The 22,611-nt window shown below is 47.3% G+C and overlaps 1 protein-coding gene across 4 annotated transcripts in view; it reads left to right on the top strand.

The window, feature by feature from the left end:
- PPFIA4 (PPFI scaffold protein A4) overlaps window positions 1-22,611 on the top strand; it is a 3,163,248-nt gene that overhangs the window by 1,566,780 nt on the left and 1,573,857 nt on the right. For all 4 annotated transcript variants that reach the window (XM_085600211.1, XM_085600208.1, XM_085600219.1 and 1 more), the window contains 2 exons: window positions 6,780-6,914; window positions 10,387-10,470. In XM_085600211.1, coding sequence (XP_085456337.1) covers window positions 6,780-6,914; window positions 10,387-10,470 — 219 coding nt within the window. The remainder of the gene's footprint in view (window positions 1-6,779; window positions 6,915-10,386; window positions 10,471-22,611) is intronic.

Here is a 22,611-nt window from a genome sequence, read left to right as displayed (position 1 = left end):
CTTGCGGTCTATGCGAGGTTGGGTCACGGGGCTTTGTGTGTTGGTGTGGCCTCTCTGGGGGACCCCGCCTGCCCGCCGGCTGTGATCCTGCCCCGCAGATCTGGGGTGGCACCCCCCCCGGAGCCCGTGGACCGGCTTGCCTGCCCTTCACGACGTGGCTGGTGCGATCGGGAGACTGGGACCATGGCCACGAAACAAGATGGCGATCGGGCAAAGGTAAAATCGACCCGGCGTGGCGCAGCCCAACAGTCCAACAGCATGGATCGCTATACCCTCCAGAAGGGATCTCCTGAGGTGCCCCGCAAGTCCCCTGAGGGCCCTACTGATGCCCCCGATCTGCCCACGGATCTGACTCTGCGGGATGTCATGGGCGCCATCGCCGAGATGAAGGCCTCTGTGGGCCAGCGTTTTGACACACTGGCGCAGAAGATCGACTCGGTCCTTGTAGATGTTGGCCTGATAAGGGCCGATCTCTCCAAGACCAACGACCGAGTTGATTCTTTGGCCCACACCGCATCGGGCCTTACGACAGATGTGGCGGCCCTGCAAACGGAGGTGCGCCGGCTTGCTCGGGCGAGTGCGCTGATGGATCGTCGCCTGGAGGACTCCGAGAGTCGGGCCCGGCGTAACAACATCCGTATCATCGGGGTGCCTGAGGGACGTGAGGAAGCGGCGGCGGACCTTTTCGTGGAAGACCTGATCGTCAACCATCTCCAGCCACGGGGGCTGAGTAAATTCTTTGCTGTGGAGAGAGCCCACAGGGTTCCCGGGGGAAGGCCTAAGGTCGGAGCCGCTCCGAGACCTCTCATCGCCCGGATTTTTAATTTTCGGGACAGAGACGCTATCCTGCAATCCTCCAGACTACAGGGACCGATTAGACTTGATAATATGGATATTAATTTTTATCCTGATTTCACCCCTGCGGTCCAGAAGCAGAGACTGAGCTTCCTTGGTGTCAAGCGCCGTCTTCGGGACCTAAACATCAAGTACGCCATGCTCTTCCCAGCTAAGCTGCGAGTGGAGGTGGAAGGTCGCACACACTTTTTTGATCGTCCCGAAGCGGCCGGGGACTGGCTGGATACTCTGTCTGGAGATCGGGATCGGGGTGGCGGGGGGGGAGCGGCCGGGGGAGAGGGTTTGCCGGATCAAGACTGAGGGACTAATATTAGGCCTCGCTCGGGACAAAAATGATGCCACTTTTGACTATACGTCGGATTGCTTAATTTCCCCTCCTATGGAGGTTGTGTGGGGTCTCTTGGGGGTTCTCCCTCCTCCTCTGGGGGTCTAGTTAGTTTAACTATTTATGGGGCGACAGGCACACTGCACATTGGGGGGGCTGTCTGGGCTCATGCAGGGGTGCAGGGAGGGGGGAGTTTTGTTGGGGTGGGTGGGCAGGGATGGGGCGTTGTTTGTTATTATCACAAGGCAACCCTTTTTTTGTGTAGGCTCTACTGTGCTCTCGGGGGGACGAATGATGGTCTTTGTGTATGATGGGGGGTAGGGAATTGACTTTGTTGTCTTGGAACGTTAATGGATTGGGGGACAGGATCAAACGAGGTGTGGTCCTACAGTATCTGAAGCGACTCTCGCCTGATGTGGTCTTCCTGCAGGAGACACACCTTATTGGCAATTCCTTCTGCGCCATGAATCGGCGTGGCTACCGCCTTGTGGCCCACTCGGGCTTCACGTCAGGCTCGAGGGGTGTGGGTATCATGGTAAAGAACTCGCTCCCGTTAGAAATTGATGAGGTGCTCCATGATGACAGGGGACGTTACACTGTCTTGGTGGGGAGAATGGAGGGCAAAGTGGTTGTCTTTGTGTCAGTGTACGTCCCACCGGGGTTGCAATCGACCACCTTTGCAGATCTGGGGCGCCTCCTCCTTGGCCTCCCGGGGGGGCTTCTGGTGGTGGGGGGGGATTTCAACGCGGTGGTTTCTGGAACTGTGGATCGTCACCCCCCTAGGGACCTCCCCCGGGCACAGGCGTGGCTATCCGGCCTCTTGGATACACTGGGATTGGTGGACTGCTGGCGCTTAAAACATCCCACACAGTTGCAATACACTTTCCACTCGGGGGCCCATGGTAGTCTCTCACGGCTTGATTATGTCCTTGTCCCGGCGGCCCATGTCGGGAGGGTGGGGGAGGTGCGCCATTTGGCACGGGGTATCTCGGACCACTCCCCGCTATTGTTGCATGTTGATGTCTTTCCGAGGGCTGAGAGCAGGGTGGTCCCAATCAATTCCTGGTACCTGCGCGACCCCACCATTCGTGCTGACTTGATTAAATCCCTCCAGCGCTATTTTGAGGAGAACGTGGGGTCAGTGCCTTCAGCTATCTCCCTGTGGGAGGCCTTCAAAACAGTACTTAGAGGGGAGGCCCTATCCCTTATTTCCCACGCCCGGAGGCGCGAGCGGGAGGAGGTGACCCGGGTGGAGGCTGAAATAGCGGAGCTGGAGGGTAATCTAGAAGATGGGGTGACGGACGCCGCACTACATGTCCTCCAGCTCAAGCAGGCGGCTTATAGGGCCCTCGTTACGGAGGCGGCCAGGGGCCTTAGTAGAGAGCAACAGGGGCGGCTGTATGATGTGGGTGATAAGGCTGGTAAACTGATAGCGTGGTTGGATAAAAAGGAAAGAGCGAATCGTGTGGTCCCGCTGATTGAGAAAACGAATGGTGTGTGTGTAACTGAACCAGAAGAAATTGTCTCCTGCTTCGCGGAGTATTTCCGCGAGGTGTATTCCCCGGTCTCTTCTTGCTCGGAAGAGGACTCCCGTGCCCTGCTCAGAGATATCGCACTGCCTTCCCTGTCCGGGGAGGACAGGGTGTCGCTGGACGCCGCTCCCACCTCCGACAAAATCGCCCTCGCCATACGCTCGGTCGCTTCTGGCAAGGCCATGGGCCCGAATGGTATCCCTATCGAGCTTATAGTCCTAGTTGATGTTTTACACTCGTTTGGTCGTAACTCCGGTCTCGTCATCAATTGGGCTAAATCGTGTGTGTATGTTCTCTCTGGGGAGGCTCCTATTCTCCCGCGGGGGCTGTCCGATCCAGATCGCCCCGCAGGGATTTCGGTACCTGGGTGTCTTCATTACTCTGGACCCGGAGGCCCGGTATGAACGGAATCTGCTTCCCCCCCTCCAGCGTCTGCGGGTAGATGTCGCACGCTGGCGGCGCCTGCCGCTTTCGCCGCTCGGCCGGGCGGCATTGTTCAAGATGATGTCTCTGCCGCGTTTTCTGTACGCTTTGCAGAACACTATGGACTTGGTCCCGGCGCGCTACTTCCGTGAGGTGGAGAGTCTGCAACGCCGCCTGTTCTGGGACGGGAGGCCGCGCATTGCTCTGGCTAAGCTGACGCTCCCATGGTTTGACGGGGGGATCGCCCTCCCGGATATTAAACGGTACTATTGGGCCTCCCAGCTCGCTGCCATTAACCATGGCCTCTACGGGCCCGCCTTAAACCCGGCTTTTGAAATGGACAAGATGCTCCTGCCAGGTGGCGACTACAATCGAGCGCTCTATTCTAGCGCGCCCGACGCTCGTCTGACGGGCCCCACGCGTGTCATGGTGCAAGTCTGGCACGCGGCCAATGCAGCTATGGGGTGGAAGGACCGTTTGACCCGGGCATCACCGCTATACGCGTCTGAGCGGTTAGGTTCCCTGTGGACCTCTAAGGGCTTTGAGAAGTGGGACATAATAGGTATCAGTAAAGTGGGGGATCTTTGGACGAGGGGAGGATTTAAAACGTTCGATATGCTGCAGACGGAATTTCAGTTGCAGGGCAGTGAATACTTCCGGTATTTGCAGGTTCGTCATGCGCTGGGTTCCGTCTTCACGGACGTTGCCTCCATCCCGGAATATTCCCCCCTGGAAGATAGAGTGCTGGATGGGCACGTCCCGGACAGCACGATCTCACTTATATACAAAAAGCTGATAAACGACCGCTCGGGCCTGTTGACTGCCCTTCGTGCGGCTTGGGTTGCCGACGGGCTGGAGTTGGACGACGAGGACTGGACCTCCGCGGTGGCCTCCCCGAAGGAGGTGGCCATACCGGCTCGCCTTCGCTTCGTCCAGCTCAAGATACTCCACCGGGTCTACATGACGGGGCCAAAGCTTCTGCGTATGGGCTATGCCGGAGATGGGTTATGTAAGCGTGGGTGTGGTGCTTTGGGGACTTTTTTGCATATTTTGTGGGAGTGCCCGGAGGTAGAGGGGTTCTGGCGTGGTGTACATGAGGTGCTGCGTCTGGTTACGCATGTGGCGCTGTTGCCTGAAGCGAGAAGATGCCTGTTGAATGTGTGGGAACCGACTGATTACTCAGCGCCGCAGACGTGGTGGGTGACTCTGGGATATATGGTAGCCAAGCGTGATATTGCTCAACTGTGGGGATCCCAGAGGCCCCCGACGGTCTCGACCTGGAAAGAACACATGGACTGGTGCATGTTTCGCGAAAAAGTGGTGTATGTGGCGAGGGGTAAGCCTGGGACATGGGTGAAAGTATGGGGCCCCTGGAACGCCTACCGAGGGAGTATCTGCGCGCCACCGCTGCTGCCTGATCCCTCGCCAGCCCCATCCCCTTAGCCGACTCATTCTCCCGCTGCCGGGCATTGGGTTCCCCCAGTCCTCGCTTTGCTCACTTCCCCCTCTTCACACTTCTGTGTATAGTTGGGATCCCCCCTCTTGGGGAGCACGTGCTGCTATTTTTGATTGTGGGTTGCCTTGTGGGTGTGGTTTTAATTTTTGTTGTTCTTAATTTAAAATGAAACCGCATAATGGGGCCTGGATGATGTGGTTTTCGACATTGTTATCTATTGAGAAATGCTCCTCCTGTAATACCACGTGTTCCATGAATATATGTTGTATGTTCCTACTATTGCTAGCGGCCGGCCGGAAGGTTGTGGGCCCATACTTGTATACTTTTAAGACCTGTAATAAACGGTTTCAAAAAAAAAAAAAAACTCAGCCGGGCATGGAATTCTATTTGGCCAACATGTACAATAGACATGATAGATATTTAATGTCTAGATTTAGACTAGACTTGCTGCACCATATTCTGGCCGTCCCAGCAGGTTTTGTACATGACATAAGCTCAAAAGGGTGCTGCGGCTGCGATCTTAGATCTCCGCAAGACACCCTGCATTTTGTTTTACTGTGTCCCTACTTTTCTTACCCACATTCATTGTTTTTAAAATCATTACTTAAACGTGCTAATATTGGACAGGCCAAAGTGGCCCTTTTATTTCTTAAGCTAGCTGCGGATCCTTTTACATTGTTCAGCATGGTACATTTCTTGCGTCTGGCAGTCAAGCTGAGAAAAACTAGGGGAGAGGAGTAACGGGGCCGACCGTATCAAAAATGAACAGTAACAAAAGAACTAAAATTAAGAAAGGAATAGAGTACAAGTGTATAGCTCTCCCGCACAAGGATGACATGGATTGTTAGCTTTTAAAGTTGCTTGTTTTAATATGAATTATTTATTAATGTATGGAATATTGTGTTTCAGAAGGCCCGATTGTATAACATGTATCTTTTATGGCTATTTTTTAATAACCGAATAAAGATTATTTGAATTTGATTGATTGATTGATGGATTTGTTTTATATGTCTGGTTATGTGCAATGAATTAGAGTATTAGTTGATAGGGATTAGAGCCTATCTTAAATAATCACAATTCTTGCCAGGGTGTTGGAAATGTGCCCATTCTGCAGAGTCAGACCTATTTTATACCTTCTGTAGCTGAACCCTTTTTGTTGGCATTAGGACTCTAGGCACTTTACCCATGCAAAACAGCGATAATGTGCCTGTGAGCTTCCCTTTAAACATGGTAAGATTGGCATATACTATTAATTGTTTCAATTAGATGTATGCTAATTTTAACATGTTTGGAAGGGAGAACACACGCACTTTACCCTTGGTTGGCAGAGGTAAAGTGCACAGGTTCTTTGACCAGCAAAAAAGCGCATTCAGCAATAGAAGGCAAAACACTCTGGGAAGACTCAGCTGGAAGAGCACATTTACAACAACACATTTCATTTGCTTTTCTTAAGCCCAGTTTGGGAATTTACATTCTTTGCTCCATGCATTGCTATTACCCTAACACCCTGAAGGGAAAGAAAAAAGACATTTCAGAGAAGGGCTCTGCAAAGTGAAATACCAGTATGTTAAGGCTTAGACTTTCCAGACTTAGACTTTCCAGATATTTCCAGATCTTGTGACTTTTTCTACAGTAAGGCGGTAACCTAGTCAAAATATCCAGAAGTGGAGTCAAACCTTCACGAAAAAGTGTCTTCTTATGACCATGGAATACGTCACTGTTTATGCATCTCACGCTATATGTGTAGAAACAATTGTGAATATCATGCTGAATCATTAATTTGCATCTTTTAATTAAAAAAGGTCAAGATGTTTAAATAACCAGTTTTGTGCATGCTCCTAGATGCCACCGACAAGAACATGTGGTCACTGATTGTCCTGTCAACGACTTGAGACATGGCTTCATTTGGTCTCTTTAGGTTGGCTTTGTTTGGTCTCTTTAGGTTGGCTTCGTTTGGTCTCTTTAGGTTGGTCTCTTTAGGTTGGCTTCTTTCGGTCTCTTTAGGTTGGCTTAATTTGGTCTCTTTAGGTTAGTGCATGGGTTTATGAGATGGTTCTGTGGTTTTCTGATTTCTTTCAAAGTTTGCCCCAAATGTAAGTGATAATAGCACAACGATAAGGAGATCGCACATTGCACAAATGACTTTCTTTAGTGACATTGCCCACAGTTTATTTACTGTCTCTTGCAGTGCGAGGAGAAAGCTCGCCATCTCCAAGAGCTGCTGGAACTTGCCGAGCAGAAGCTGCAGCAGACCATGAGGAAGGCAGAGACGCTGCCCGAGGTGGAAGCCGAGCTGGCCCAGAGAGTCGCGGCTCTGACAAAGGTAGGTGGTCACACGAGGAACCTGCTGAGGTAAACAAAGTTTATGGGCGTTAACCACAAGGAAACAAAACGGGAAGATCTGAAACAAAGGGAAGATTGGAAGAAGTATTTCCCCCTTGTCATCTGTCCTTCGTTCTTAACAATGAGAGATCATTCAGCGATTGTGCCAATTTCCCTTGTACACAACCACGAAAGCATATGGGTCTTTAAAAGATTACATACCTAACGCACTCCTGCACTGGTGTTTTTCCAGTTAAATGAAGATTCAATGTGTGCTGGTGGTGGTGCAAGGACCTTTTTACCCACCTCTTTAAGACTCGGTGCTCAGGTCTTGAGGTTCATTAAATTAAAAAAATAACAGTTCTTCATGTGTGTATGAAAGTTTCAGTTCCACCCAATAACTTCCATTCAAGTAATTGTCTGTATAAACAATAAATACTTTTATTCGTCAATTTCCATTTCCACTTATCACAATCGCTGTATCAGTCCAGCAACACGTTTTGTGCCACAAAAATACTACATCAGAGCTGCAAAGAAATTCATACAAAACACATTTACAAGTAAAAACATCCCAGTCTCATAATACAAACATCCATTTACAACTAGGCCTGGGCGAAGCACTACGCTACGCTCGCGTAGTTTGCGAAGTTTGCGCTACTTCGCGCTACGCGAACTGCACGTAGCACAGTGCGAACACGCGTAGCGTAGTGTTGCGTAGTGCTGCGGTCATTTTTTGCTTGCTCGCGGTCCACAACGTCAAGTTGGCGACCGCGAGCAACAAAATGACATCCCGGCGAGACTTTTTCCTTGTTCGCGATCAGCAACTGCAAGTTGGCGATCGCGAGCATGGAAAATAAACCTCCCGGCGAGATTCCCAACGCGAGGAGGTCAGGTTTCTCATTGCGAGTGGTCGCGTATGCTCGCGACCGCTCGCGATGAGAAACTACCAGTTCGCGTTGAGAAAGCTGAAGCTCGAGTAAAAATCTACTCGAGCAGCAGAAAACTACAGCTCGCACTGTGCAAGATGTCATTTTCAATGATTGCACAGTGCCGGTTGCTTGTCCGCACTGTGCAATCATTGAAAACAACATCTTGCACAGTGCGAACATGTTACTACGCAGTTCGCGAAGTGCTACGCGTAGCTCGCGTAGTGCGAACTTCACTTTGCGTAGCTTCGCGAAGTGCTACTTCGCGAACTACGCCCACCCTTATTTACAACATATTACAATAGTGGGCTGTAAAGATTCTTACTTAATCCATGGTTGTCCATGTTTATATCCATATCAACAACACTACTTTACAACAATTTATAATAAATATACTGGATCTTTAATATTGCTAAAAAATACCACATAACCATTGGGTGAGCCATTATATTCTCAAACTATATGTTAGTTTTTAACAAAATATGTAGAAACGTAAATAACCATTATGAATCTTCCTTGTATCACATTCCAGTAGTATGCATTAATACACATTGTATATACTACCTTGTTATTCATGAATATTTCTGCTCATTAAACTGAACTTATGGTCTCCTCATTATAAGTGTAGTTGTGATCTCCATTAAGACACTTCAGTAGAGTACCTAAGTCAATGACCCGTACGTTTTTTATGCTATTGGGAAATAACCGGACTCCTCATAATAAATGCAATCATAGCCTCTAAGTAAGCACCTTAAGTAGAGTACGCAGCTTATGTGATTCTAAATATTTTTTCAACGTATGTCTTTGCAGCCCTGATGAAGTCCTTTTGTGAGATGAAACGCTCGGGCCGGGCTGATACATTGATTGGGACAAGTGGAAATGGAAACTGAAGAATAAATGTATATATATTTTTATACATACAAAGTCTTGATTTGAACTCATTGAGAGGATCCCACAAGAACTTGAACTTTCCTACAACATCACAAACTGTTGATTTTAAAACCTAATGACCTCTAGTTTGATAATGTGATAAAAGAAAATTGAATGGAATTCTGAGTGCTTTCCTCTGTTTTTGTACTGTTCACAGATTTGTTCCTTAAGGGAGTCTATGGCAGTTGAACCTCTGCAATTAAGCACCGTAAATGATGTATATTTTGAGATTTGTAGCTGTGTGGTGTGTTATGTCCATTACTGCCAGAATGTGCTCTTTGTCCTTTCTGGACCTGGTCATACTCTGCAGACAAGCTGCCATGATTAATCGTCCAGGGCACTTGGCCTTATATACAGATGTAAATGGAGGCAGATCCTTAAACGGTGATCAGAAACAGTCCATGTACATCTGCAGTTGTCTGCTGCACTCGTCGAAAATCTGGAAAAAGAAATTAGTGAATGAGGGCATTAGTGTTGAGCAGGTTTTGCTGCAACTTGGAGAATCGAAGAACTGCGGTGGAGCAACAGCTTTATAGTCCAGAATCGTCACCTTGCACCGCATCAAGAAATGCACAGGTAACCAATGCCGTTGTTGTAAATTATATGTCCCAAGAGATAGACTCATCCATCTCAGCATGAGTCAGATTCTACACTAGATGGACAGTATTTAGTGCGAGAGCTACAAAAACAAGGAATTAAAGTTGCCAGCAAAATCGGTGCACCTACAACTGATGTAGTGTTATCTGGTAGGGTAACAATATCTTGAAAGTAACCACTCAAACTCGGGAATTGATTCCACTACGCTTCCCTCCCACAGGCAAGAGGCTTTATGGTAGACTGCAAAAAATGAAATTTATATTGTTGCCCCCCCCCCCCACCCCCACACACTGGTAGAACTTGCAAAGTAGAAAAGGAGACCAATTCTACTGCCCGGGTCTCTCCAGGTCCTCTCCCATTCCCATGCAAGAGGGTTCTTCTATTCAGCAGTTATAGGGTATGCAGCCCCATCTGTCTCTAAGCAGGGTTTTTATTTTTTACGTTCCTAGCATTTTAATAGCAAGTGCAGTAAAAAACGATTTGATCTTGTAATTTGCCATATGGCACCTTAAGACATTCTCAGTCAGAGGTCTGATTGAATAGCCTGCTCCAAGCCGCTCAGTCTATGGAACAGGTAATCAAAATGTATTCATAAGAGTTTTTCCAAAAAAGAACATGTAAGTTCTATTTTGAGAAAAGCTATTAAAGCACAACGTACCCGACGTGCAAATAGTCAGACTTATATGGTTTAAATAACTTCTAAGATACTAGCTAGCATGTAAACTCCTTCCCACGCTAAATCTCCAGCGAACTCTCACATAATTCTATAGAGATTGTCTATTTAGGAGTGAGAGCAGGCTCTGCTGTGCCAAAACATGTCGGTGGTGATATGCATTTGTGGTGCCAGTGCGCAATCTCTATCCATTGAGTAAAAACCATTCAACAGTATATCCTTAGGATGACAGCCAAATAGCGTTTTTACCTTTCACGCTTCCATACCTGTTTACTTGGAGCTTTCCTTTGTCCGTATGATCCCAGTAGTTTAAAGTAATTTTTCCTGCAATCTTTTGCATTTTCCAGGCTGAAGAAAGACATGGAAACATAGAGGAACATCTCAGACAACTGGAGAACCAGCTGGAAGAAAAGAATCAAGAGCTTTCCAGGGTGAGTGTCCTTAAATTACGAAGCCACCACCCAACCTTTGAAGGTACATCATTTCTTCCCAGGGGTTTCTGTGATTGACAGTACTATGCTCATTTCAGATTATTCCAACAATGTACAGAGTATGTGCACCAAAACGTTCAGCTGAACGCTTCCTTCAGCTCTTCATTGAGGTGCAATTTATTTCAGAATATTGATTCTGAAGAAAATGAATGATGAATCCAACTCTCATGGTGGGTGGAACCGGAGGAGCGGTCTCTTCTCAACTTGTTTGCTTCTCCCAGCGTGACCTCCCCTTAATGAGTGCGTGCACTGGGAAGTATACAGACCCGGACGGTAGGACCACAGCTAGAAAAGACGCTTCACTTTGACGTCCTGAAGAACGTTGGGTATGGCGGTTCTCGGCTACTATTCTGATCGCTGTGCACGTCACGTGAAGCAGATATTGAAGACTGTGGTCCTGCTGGCAATCTGAAGTGGGTGTTTGCCCACTTATGTTTGAGGTAGGACAGTTGTGAGTTTAGTGATAATATTCTGAGGTAGTGTTGCTCCCCCTTCCTTTTTGTGCTCTCCCAGTGACGGATTTGGGGTCCTGCATGGCTTTTATGAAGCAGCACCTATCCTGCACCTGACCTATTTTATTCTTTTTAAATAAAATCTACGCATAGAATTGCAGGTGTGACATTTCCGACACATAATGCTCAAGGGTGTGGGGCTGGGGTTGGGTGAAAAGTGTAAACATTTAACAAAACCTAATCATTGTGCCACTCTGTAACTTTGTATAGATTGTCCTCACAGTCTGGTGCCTGTTTCCTTGCCGCACCTATTATCATCCCTTTTAGATGGAATGAGTGGATCCAACCCTACCCTTTTCGAAGCTTGTCTTTGAAAAAGATACAGTAAGGAATCTGGGTCTAATCGTTGAAAATCCTCAGTTTTTTTCCTGTGGACTTCAGGTTCATACCTCTGGTGTAGCATGGGACTCCTTAAAGGAACCTCACCCAGTAACCTCTGGTTAAAATGGTTTTGTGCTCTAACATCCAATACCCACCTTTTCAAATAAAGTCAGCGGCTTGCAGCTGGATTAAGGAGCTCTGTGCAGGATGCATACAAAAATATGCATTCGCTTGTGCACCTCTGTGGGGGTCTGACGAATGTATGACATTACATCGTAGACATTCACAACGTGGTATTTTACATTGCGTTCGTTGCAACGCAAGTCGTTACAGCGACTTGCGCTGGAGGACTTTGGACTTAGGAATAGTATGATTTACTATTCCAACTCCAGCCTACGTAACAGCAGGGAAGGTGTTGGAATAGTAAATCATACTATTCCTTAGCTTAGAGCGACATCCAGTGCAAGTCGTTGTAATGATTTGCGTTGTAATGACCGCGTTGTAAAGCTATCGCGGTGTAACGACCGCGTTGTAAAGGTACTTCTCCGGGTCTGACAGCCTGGCTTCTGTGCACAGATGGTACTGTAACCGATAGGGTCGAGATATTCGTACTTGTGAATCAAAGCACAAACAACAAATAAGCCAATCCAAAAGAGATTAGGCTTCTTCTGGTAGAGGGAGTGGTCGGCATGAAATAGCCATAGCTGATGGCACCACCTCTGCGTAATTGACTTAGACAATGTTTCCACATGGGCTTAAGGGAGGAAAGCCTGCCCTCTTGCTCCTATCCCCGCAGGTGATGTCTTCCAAGTTTTAAGAGGTATGAAACAAGAGAGAGAGATGCTTTGACTTGTTAGGAAGTTGCTATCTTGATTTGTCCAGCATGTAACACAGGACTGGAACAAGTAGTAGGCTGGGTTCTGTGAGTGACAAAAGGGGTGGAGGGATATGTGGCACTGTGAGATTGGGTAGGTGCCTCACAATAAATAAGAACTCCCCTCCCTTTTTAAAACTTTACATCATCTCAGAGGTCTGAGAAGAGGGTTGCAAAGGTGGAAAAAGACCAGCCTATGCTCATGAACTCCTTACAGGAGTTAGGAACTTCTGGCGCGTGCTCCGGACTCATGTGAACTCTCTCCAGGGCAAGCTGCAACACACCCTTGCCTCCTTCTTGTAGCCATTAGAGGATGACCTTGCTGGGGATATCAAAGCAGGGTGTCCCTAAGACTTCTGTGGACTGGCCCTGTTTGAGTGCCCTTAGTAGGTGGGCACACAGACAGTTTGCAAATGGTGGACAGCCTGAGTGCCTGGGAACACCAGAAGCACTTATGCTCCTTCCCCACACCAGGAAGAAAGCCCCAAGGAGAGGTCAGAAAGTTGGCAGTGCAGAACATTTGCCTCCACCTCCAATCACTGAAGGGAGTCACTGGCAGGTTGGAGGAGCTGGTCCATGTGTGCAGGGTGCCCCATCGTAGAAGAGATTGGAACACCTGCGCTAACTTCATCGGCTCTGTGGTCTCATTCAAAAACACAAAAAAGTAAGAGCAAAGCTTTAATTTTCCCTGTATCCATGGGTGCATCAAAGTAATAGCCGTGGGTGAAAGTGTGTACCATGAACCTCTTTTTAAAATGTACTTATTTTCAGCTGCAGTGCCCACTGGAGGCAGGGGCACTCACAAACCATTTTGTTTTGTACTTGGGTCATCTGGAGTGACGGTGAGGTCCCTAGCCTCCTTGCACAAGGGGTAATTCACCTGGGACAGAGAATTGGTGACCCCGGAAAAAGCTAGACTCCTTGTCAATCCAGTGCCAAGGCTGAGCTGTGTATTCAGCTTTTGGGATGAGCTTTTGTTTTGTGTCCACATGGGAGTAGTGAGCCTTGTGCGTGGTGGTTCCAGTGTGGATGTTTGCCAAACTAATACATACTAGCGATGAAATATTGATTTGTGATTTTGAAAAGTTGTCTAAGCTGATAGGTTTGACTTTTTGATAGTTCTGTGTTTCTAGCACATAGCAGCTACCTGAGTCAATCTTGGACTTCTCTGTCTTAGTACCACAAGAGTTATGTGCTAAAAGTAGTTCTTGGTCCCCAGTTTGAGGGTCCACAGTGTTGGGGCCCCGAGACACCAGCAGTGAAAGACCCTGATTTATATTATTGTTGCCCAGTTGCTTCTAAGACTTCTGGGACCTCCTCAGCCAGATTTCCATCAGGTCCTACTGGGATTTCATGGGCACATGTTTTAAATGTGCTTTTTTTTTAAACTTTCCTAAGGTGTGTTTTTTAAACACTGAAGGGAATCCTACCCCACACTGCTATATATATTTGGTTGATTATCAAGGCTTCCTGGGAACTTGTTAGTGGTTAAAACTGCTCTTTCTTAAACTGATATCACATTTGATGTAAATGGCCCTGTAATTGCAAGCATCTTGCTGAGTTTCACCTATTTATTAATGGGTGGTCTATGTTGGACTACTTCTCCATATACAGAGGGGCATTCGCTCTGAGATTGATGGCCACACAGTAGTTCTACATCTTCCCCAGACCTGCATCTTGTACACAGTTACTATGGTTTTCTGAGGTGTGTTGAGGGTCACAGAGTTTTCTTTCCACTTTGGCGAAGTAAAACCTGCATGCACCTAGTAGACGTCCATCAGATGTCAATGAAGGTTTGCTGCTACAGATCATCTGGGTCAGGTGCAGACTTTACCGCACCCTGATATGCCTAAAAGGAATATGACATGACCTGGATTTATATAGAGGGAACCACTGAAAACTCATTAACAAGTAGTACCTCAGATACAGGGCCATGTTTAAAGGTTAACCAACGATATACTCCTTCCAAAACGTGATGGACGTCTTGTTCACCGTATTACAAGTGCATTATAGTCAAAGACACCCTACGAGCAGTGGACGGGACATCTAAGCCATGAAATGTATGTATTACATTATATTTTACATCCTAAGCCATAACAATAAAATAGTTAAAAGAATTAAAATGGCAATAGAAAACCAATATAAGAGAAAGAGCACAATTACAATTTTGAAAATACATGCGTAAGGCACCCTTTACGTTTAAGAGATTTGGTATTAATAATGCATTAAATGTGCAATAAAACGGTGTCAGTACTGGTAGAATATATGTTGGTTGCGTGAGCTTCATCCATATCAATTCCTCATGGAACCTCTGTGCCATTTTGACAAGTAAACTGCAGTTGAGAGAGCGCCAAATTTAAATTTGACATATAAAGTGCAGCGTACTTCACGCAATCAAGGTAATGCTTAAACCCAGGTAAAAGATAACTTTGGGGCTGAATTTGCGGTTGTATGCTGGAACAACACATGCGATTACTACAAGTACCTTAACAACGCGGTCATAACCGCAACTGCGTCTTTACCATGCATGCCTTTACCATGAATGCATTTACCATGCATGCCTTTACCATGAATTTCGTTGTAAAGGAATGATTGTTAAAGGTAAAGGAGGGGCAAAGCTTCCATCCCAGCCCTCACCCTGAGCCCTTAAACCAGCACTCAGCCCTGAAAACTGGCCCAGCCCCCCCTCCCTGAACCCTAAAACTGGCCCCAGCCCTAAAAATATCCCTGACCCTGAGCCCTAAAATCCGGCCCTCAGTCCTAAAAACTACTACCCCAGCCCTAAAAGCTTGTACGACCCCCCACCCTGAGCCCTAAGACCCGGTCTCCAGCCCTGTTAAAAAAAACGTGACCTCCCCACCCTGAGCCAAAAACCCGGCCCTCAGCCCTGTAAAATATCCCGACCCCAGCCCAACCTAAAAATCTTAAAAACTAAGCACCAAGCTACTGTTCCTTCCATTGTTGTCCGCATGATGTTTCAGTCACCCCCCACTCCCGCTCACTCGCTCCAATGCTAGACCCTGGCTGCCTTTACCATGCATATGCCTTTACCACTTTTACAACGGAAATTGTTGTAAAGGCATATTCATGGTAAAGGAATATGCGCGGTAAAGGAATATGCGTGGTAAAGGAATATGCGTGGTAAAGGCAGAAATGGCACGCGTTGTTTACACCGTGTTGTTAATGCTGTTTCCCCTGGTTTGGGGATATAATTATGTTTTTTTAACTTGTGTGATCGATATACTTCATTCACCAAGTTGATTCCGTCTGAGCAGATTGTTGTTGGATTATTCCACAAATGACCGAACTCTCGGTCTATGAGAGAGTTTTAAACGTGTGCTGCCTAGAAATTGCTTACTGTCCTGGGGAAATACTTTTGTTATAGATTTGAGCCATTTCCCCATAGTGGTTTTCATTCAATCATATCTAGTTCAACATTGGGACTCAGTGCAATGATGTCAGAGACAGATTTACTGCCTGTCTCCATATACAAAGGAGCTAAAGGGGTACTAGGAGCCATCTGAAGCAGATTAAAATCCAATTTTAATTATTTGTAAATCCCTGTTCTTCTGTAGCCCCCTATAGACTGGCAGTGGCTACTGCTTTCTGCCTGTAACCTTGTACTATTACACTAAGAGATTGACACCCAATTTCAGATTTGAGTCTCAATACAGCATTAGTTGTTCATTTTAGTACAATCCCAGCCTTTTCTATGAGAGAATGCCTTCTGTCTAATTTATGACTTAAGTGTATGTCACGATAGCTGAAGCTAGAACACTCAAGTACTTAACCATTTAATGTGGGGGAGCCTTCTCAAGGAAAGAGATGGCGTCATCATCGTAATGTTAATTTTCTCTTTGCAGTAGTTTTCAAATTCTCGCGATAATCTCTGTATAGCCTGTTCTGTCTGGAGAAGCACAACCGCATCCTCTGCAAAGAGGGTTATTGGTATATTCTCGTTGCACGGTTTGGATACGTTAGGGTTGTTTTCATCTAAGAATTGTCAACATCACTAAGGAAAAGACTAAAAGCAGAGCTAAGATATGTTGCTACATTCTCCAGATGCGCCACCATTGTTAGTTACCATCTGTAGGCCTTTCACCGCTGGAAGCAATTCCTTGTTAGTCTCCAAGATGTCTTACCTATGCCATAGTTTAGTTTTATTAAGTAGATCAAAAGCCAATTTTAGGTCATTAAATGCTGATGTAGAGGGAATTTCTATATCTTGGTGTATTTAACCTGCGTAATAGCTAGAGTGCTAGACAAAGTGCCTGGTCGACCATCACTAGTTTCTTGCGGAACCCAGCTTGTGCATCTGTGAAAACTTCTCGACCCAGCTTTGCAGACTGTTAAGCAAAATGCAGCCACATATTTTGTCCACAGCATCTAAGAGAGGCACTGTCCTGTATGTGGCTTGATCTATACTGCTACCCTTTTTGGGCCATGTTTTACCAGAATACCTTGTCTGCCAAATTCTAACTAAGCCTTTTGTGCCCTCCCAAGTGCTCTCTCTAGTGTGTCCCTTTTTTGAATTGGTAATACTAGATAAGAATCTCTGGCAGTGCACTTCCAGCCACGTGCCTCAAACCAGTGCTTAATTTGTAAATGATTTAAAAAAACACTCAGATTTTCCCTATAGCCAAGATTGCTGAATATCAAGGCTGTCTAGTCTTTATTCCACCCCATACCTCTTTTGTCCACCTCTATCAGTTTCTGTCTCTTTCTCTCACTCTGGCGTGTTTGTTTCCATCCCGGCTTCCAGCCTTAGTGCCGATATAGGCCACACTCCCCATGCAATATAAACATAGCATGCACTGAATAAATAATTACACAAAACCAGGTTTGTTGGGAAGCAGTTTGTTGTAGGTTTATTTCATACAAAGAGTATGCCAACGTGGTGGGTTACCTTACGGGCGATGCAAGGGCAGGCAGCGGAGACTGACCTAAGCTGCCCTGCCCAACTGATGAGCAAAACTGCATGGTGGCCAACCCAATCGGTGCTACCATTTATGTGGAGATTCTCCCCCTTAAATACTGAGGACCACCGGTCCTTGACTTTACTCATGCCTTTTTTGGGGTGGAGCGTAGCAAGGCAAGCCCGCCGTTGATCTGGGTTACAACCACCCGAAGGGGTGCCAACGTTTATCCAGGGTCCTGCCGTAAAGACTCCTGAGGCTTGGCATAGGGCACCCCTATTGTGCTCCTGATGAGGGTACTTATGTACCAGTCATCCTCTGGATCATCTTGCAACTCCGTCTGCAACACAGATTAACAAGTCAACATGTTCCCTACCCTTCTGCGCCCTCCAGCTGGAACACCGGGTATGAAGGAGGGAGATGGCGTGGCCAGGATGGACAAAAGGCCAGTGGGCGGTGGCAGGTATAAATACCTCACCCGACCCACTGGGTGCTGGAAGTGATACGGCCCTGGCGCTGGATTTTGGGGAACACCCCGGGGGTCCCCGTGACTAAAGCACGGGAATGTGCCGAATGCAGCACTAAGGTGGCCAACCTTTTATATGTGCGCTCTGCATGTGCAGCGGGTAGCCTCATAAAGCCGATACAGGCTACCCTCCTACACAATATAAATATAGCAGGTACCGAATAAATAATCACACAAAAAAAGGTTTGTTGGAAAACAGTTTTCTGCAAATTTATTTCGTACCAGGAGTATGCCAATGTGGTGGGTTAACTTACGGGCGATCCAAGGGCAGGCAGCGGAGACAGACCTAAGCTGCTCTGCCCGCTTGATGAGCCAAACTGCACCGTGGCAAACCCAATCAGTGCTATCATTTGTGTTGGGTTTCTCCTCCTTAAATACTGTGGACTCACGCCTTTTTAGGGGTGGAGCCTATCAAGGCAAGCTCCCGGTCACTCAGTCTTACAACTGCCCAAAGGACTAATGGGGCACCGACGTTTTCCAGGGTCCTGCCGTAAAGACTCCTGGGGTTTGGCATAGGTCACCCCTATTGTGCTCCTGACCAGGAAACCCCTATGTACCAGTCAGCCACCGGATTGGCCTGTAACTCCTTCAAAGCCCTGGATGTGGCCGCCGTCTTATCCGCCCTACTCCTCTCCACCATGGCAGGCTCAATAACCTTCTGCAACCTGCAGATAACAGTCCTTCTAGCTGGACCAATTCCCTATCTACCTTTGGCAGGTGTGCCCTGTCCCTATCAGGGTAGCATGTGGTGTTTGATTAAAGAGGACATGCCTTATTTACCAAGCCCTTCTTATTTTATTTTATTTTGAATTTGAGTTTAACCAAGCCCTACTGCTTGGTGGGCTTGCACTTGGCTTTATTTACCCCTCTGCATGAAAGTTTGATGACCACCCCGAAAATTGGGAACTACTGTTCTCCTCTTTAACCACAATTTCAAGCGCTATCACTCTGGTGCCCTATGTGCCAATTTGGGCATTCTGATTAGGGGTTTGCTGAGCCCTGTATTTACCCCTCACTGCCCAGTCCCTGAATTCAAGATCCGCTGGGAAGCATAGTGGGGTTTTCCTCCAAGACCCTGAGTAAATTTGTTAATAAGATATTGTTTGGTCCAACACAACACCCTAGCTTTACCCACTGACCTCCAATTGTATGGGAGTATAGAGCTGGCAAGAAATAGGACCCCTTAGGGAATTAAAACTACTGCTCTCTTCGTCACCCCAGTTCTGTGTGATATAATCCATTGTGCACTGTGTGAAAGAATGTGCATGAGCATAGGGGGTTGAATAAGCCCTTGTTTAAATCTCTAGTTGGCGAGTCCCAAATTTGAGGGTTCAAACCAATACCATTTGCCGAACCAGCAAGTGAAATACAGACCCCCTGGAGAATGTCATTGAGCAGGAACAGGCTGGAGTCTTGAGACCAGTTGTACCCGCCCCCCCGCCCCCCCCACCTTTTTGAGCTAGCATCTTAGGCAAGGCCCTCACCCTCATAAGAATAACATGACATGCATCGAATTTAAGCTGTGTCATGTCCTTTCAAGGACGAATGATGATCCTCTCCCACTTAAAACAAGACAAAGGTGGAACTAAAAACAGGGTGTGAGGCCTGAGATCACCTAAGTGTACTCCAAATATTCTGATACATATCATGTCCTTATTGCCTTCACAACCCATCAGTTTGACTGTGATCTGCAGATGCTGTGTCACCATGCTGGTGTCCCCACCCTAGCCCATGTAGCCCATAGCCAGAATTTTGCTAAAGGTATACCAGGGTGCCGAAAAAGATGCCAATGCTTTTGGATAGTGAGAACCTGGAGTAAAACATGAACACATTTACCTGAACCTTCTTAACTAAGAATGCAAAATGTGTTCTGTTGATTGTCAGCACATGTGCTTCAAACCCAATTTCTCAACACTATTGATGCCACAGCACACTTTTTGGAATGATAAACAAAAGCAACCCACCTGGCTGAAGGGCTGCGTTTAAAAAAAACTTAATTGCAGGCACCCTTTACCCAGACTTATCTTTACAGTATCCTGCTTCATTTCATGTCATCATTGTCTGCAAGCCGGTCAACGTCTGATTGCAATCTTTAGATGCTGAGTCACTGTGCTGGTGTCCCCACAGTGTGAGTAGCGCAGTGCTAAACTTCTGCTAATGTATACCAAAATGCAGAAAATTGGATGGAAATGTTTCTGGATGGTGAGAACAGTAGGAAAACATTATGAACAGAATCCAAACTCAGTTTGATTGCGAACTATTGATGGATGCTGTGTTGCTGTACTAATGCACCCACCTTGGCGTGGGTTGCCCATCACCCAAATTCTGACACAGTATTACCGGATGCAAACAATGAGGAAGCTTTTTGCTGGAGAAAACGATGGGTAACTGCATGCTCAAATCTTGCCTGCCCTCTCATAAATTATGGAAATGTGAATTGCTTCAATACACTTTGTCAGCCATTGTCCTTCGAACAAGTGTTCCCTACACCTTGAGAACCCTGCCCTCTTTCCAGGGCAGCCACTCCTACACCACCTGGCTGTACCAGCCATAGGGCAGGCAGTCTCTAACTTTAGGTGAAGCGTCCTGTGGTACACACATGTTTTCCTGAGAGCATATTCCCGTTAACTGGCCACTAAGTTCACACCTCACCCGTTTTATTGACGCAACTCTATTGAACCAACATTGTGTCATAATCCAGTACCAGTGGATATTTGTCTTTTGTGCACCACCAAGTCAGTCCATTGCTCAGTTTAACCATGTTAAAATACTTGCGGTTTCAACACTCTTTCTTTTCCTTCTCCGATTTCACCATGAAAGGAGTTTGTGGCACCAGTCCAGTGTTAAAATTAATTGAAATTTAAAGCAGTAAATTGCACCCTCTCAGTCGTAATTTGTAGCAAATCCATGATGTTGTCAACAGTGAGCGGCATGCAGCATGAAAACCAATCATGTGCCCATAGTTCCGTCTTGTGACACCTCTGCTAGCTGGGATAACCCATCTGCTCCTATTCCGTTGTAATTTTAGTAATTCGTGGCACCGACAACCGCAGGGGTCTATTGCCGCGCTGTGTATATGCGGCCTTGGATGAACTTAAACAATCGGCTTAGTGTGGATGGGTTGTCAACGTTGCCGGGCTCTGGTGCAATACCTTTGCCCAAGCAACTCCTGACAAGGTGGACCAATGCAGGGGAAGTAAGAGTTATATATGGGCTGCCTTGCTCTCCTCTCTTCCAGTTATCTGTGTATAGTACTTGTTGGAGCATGACATAATTGTGTATTTGTGAAGCGAACATGCTCCCATAGGCATGTTGGCGTTGAATAAGAGATGAGTTACCCCACTGACTGATAATCATTTAACAACCTCAGGAGGATGAAAGGCTGATAGAACCCAACGGAGTTTGATACCATGACTAAGGGTGAGCGTAATGTGCATAAGGGACCTACGCGGAGAGGAACGGAGATTAAACCAATCTCCGCACTCTCCGCATAGTTCCCTTACGCACATCCCGCCTCCCGCCTGCCTCCCGCCCGCCTCCCGCCCGCAGTCTTAAATACATTACAAAAGCAATTGTTAAGTAACCTACCTTATCGGCGGCCTCCCCGGGCTTGGATCCTTCTCTAGTGCGTCTTCTTCTGGGAACTGCGCATGCACGGGAGCCCGCGCATGCGCATTCCTGCCGAGGAATGTAAGGGCGGGGGTGGGGAGCCCGCTGCCCCCAAAAGTCATGCGGACCACCCCCCTTGCCCCCTTTGCTACGTCACTAACGACACGGCCCCACTCCACCTCCCCAATAGAGATACACCAACCAGTACACTCTGCACCTTCCGATGCGCATCAAGATTTTTCACAAAACAGTGACACTGCCACCACTGCTGGGGCTTGAAACCTGGTCTTAGAGGGGTGGGTGGGACAAGCACTGAAGGAGCTCAGTGCTTCTCAATGCTAGGACCGAGGTAAGTCCTTTCCTCCTAAATCAAACAAACCCCACCTACTGACAACACGGTCACCATGAGGAGCCAGCAAACCCCTCAGTCGAGACGGACTGTTGACTCCCCAGTATATCCATGCACCTCCCAGCTCGTCACAATGAACACGCTGACCTCGCAATTCGCACATCAGGCCACCCACATCAACGCCCATGAGGAGACTGCACACCGTTAAAAGCAGCGACTCAAGCAGAATTACCTCCCACCAATGGGGCTGTCCCCCACTGCGTAGAAGTAGGAGTCCCGACTTCCTGAAAACCAAAGGAGGCCGGCCAAACGTGAACTTGGGCACACTGAACAGTTACTTCGGTGTACGTCATCGCTTGTATAAAATATTGTTCTAAGTTGGTCTTGTAGGCATAACTGTATGCTACCAACTTCAGATGTTTCTCACATTTGCGGGGGGGGACCGGGGATCCTAGGTCTGCCTCTCCTACACAATAACCCCAAAAGGCCCAGAATCCTTGAATGAATTACACACTCTTATGTATCAAACCTGTGATCACATTGTGCCCGAAACACAAGTGGGCAGTTCGGGCTGGACTGTTCCAATGAGGCACAGGGTCAGACTGATTTGCATATGGCCATGTCTGAACTGGGGTGGCAGAGTGGGCTAAAGAACGGTGATGGATTAAACCCAGATCAGTTGACTGGGGGTGAGTGCTTACAATGTTCAACACTCCGTCCAACATTTCCTTTGGTTTTTGCTTTGTTCGCCATAAGTTGGCAGGGTATGCTCAGACGTGAGTCCCTTGCTCACTTTGCCACTGGATTCAAGCAAGCCTGGCTGAAGACGGCTGAAATGCCAGAAACCGGTCCTAGGAAGCTTGTTTCCGGTCCAGGGAAGACATGGCTTGGCAGTTCGGGCTGGACTGTTCCAATGAGGCACAGGGTCAGACTGATTTGCATATGGCCATGTCTGAACTGGGGTGGCAGAGTGG

This window comes from Triturus cristatus, chromosome 1_2, assembly GCF_964204655.1.
Source record: "Triturus cristatus chromosome 1_2, aTriCri1.1, whole genome shotgun sequence".
Classification (NCBI taxonomy): Eukaryota; Metazoa; Chordata; class Amphibia; order Caudata; family Salamandridae; genus Triturus; species Triturus cristatus.
Note: the sequence above shows the minus strand (reverse complement) of the source record. Positions and strands in the feature narration are given on the sequence as shown.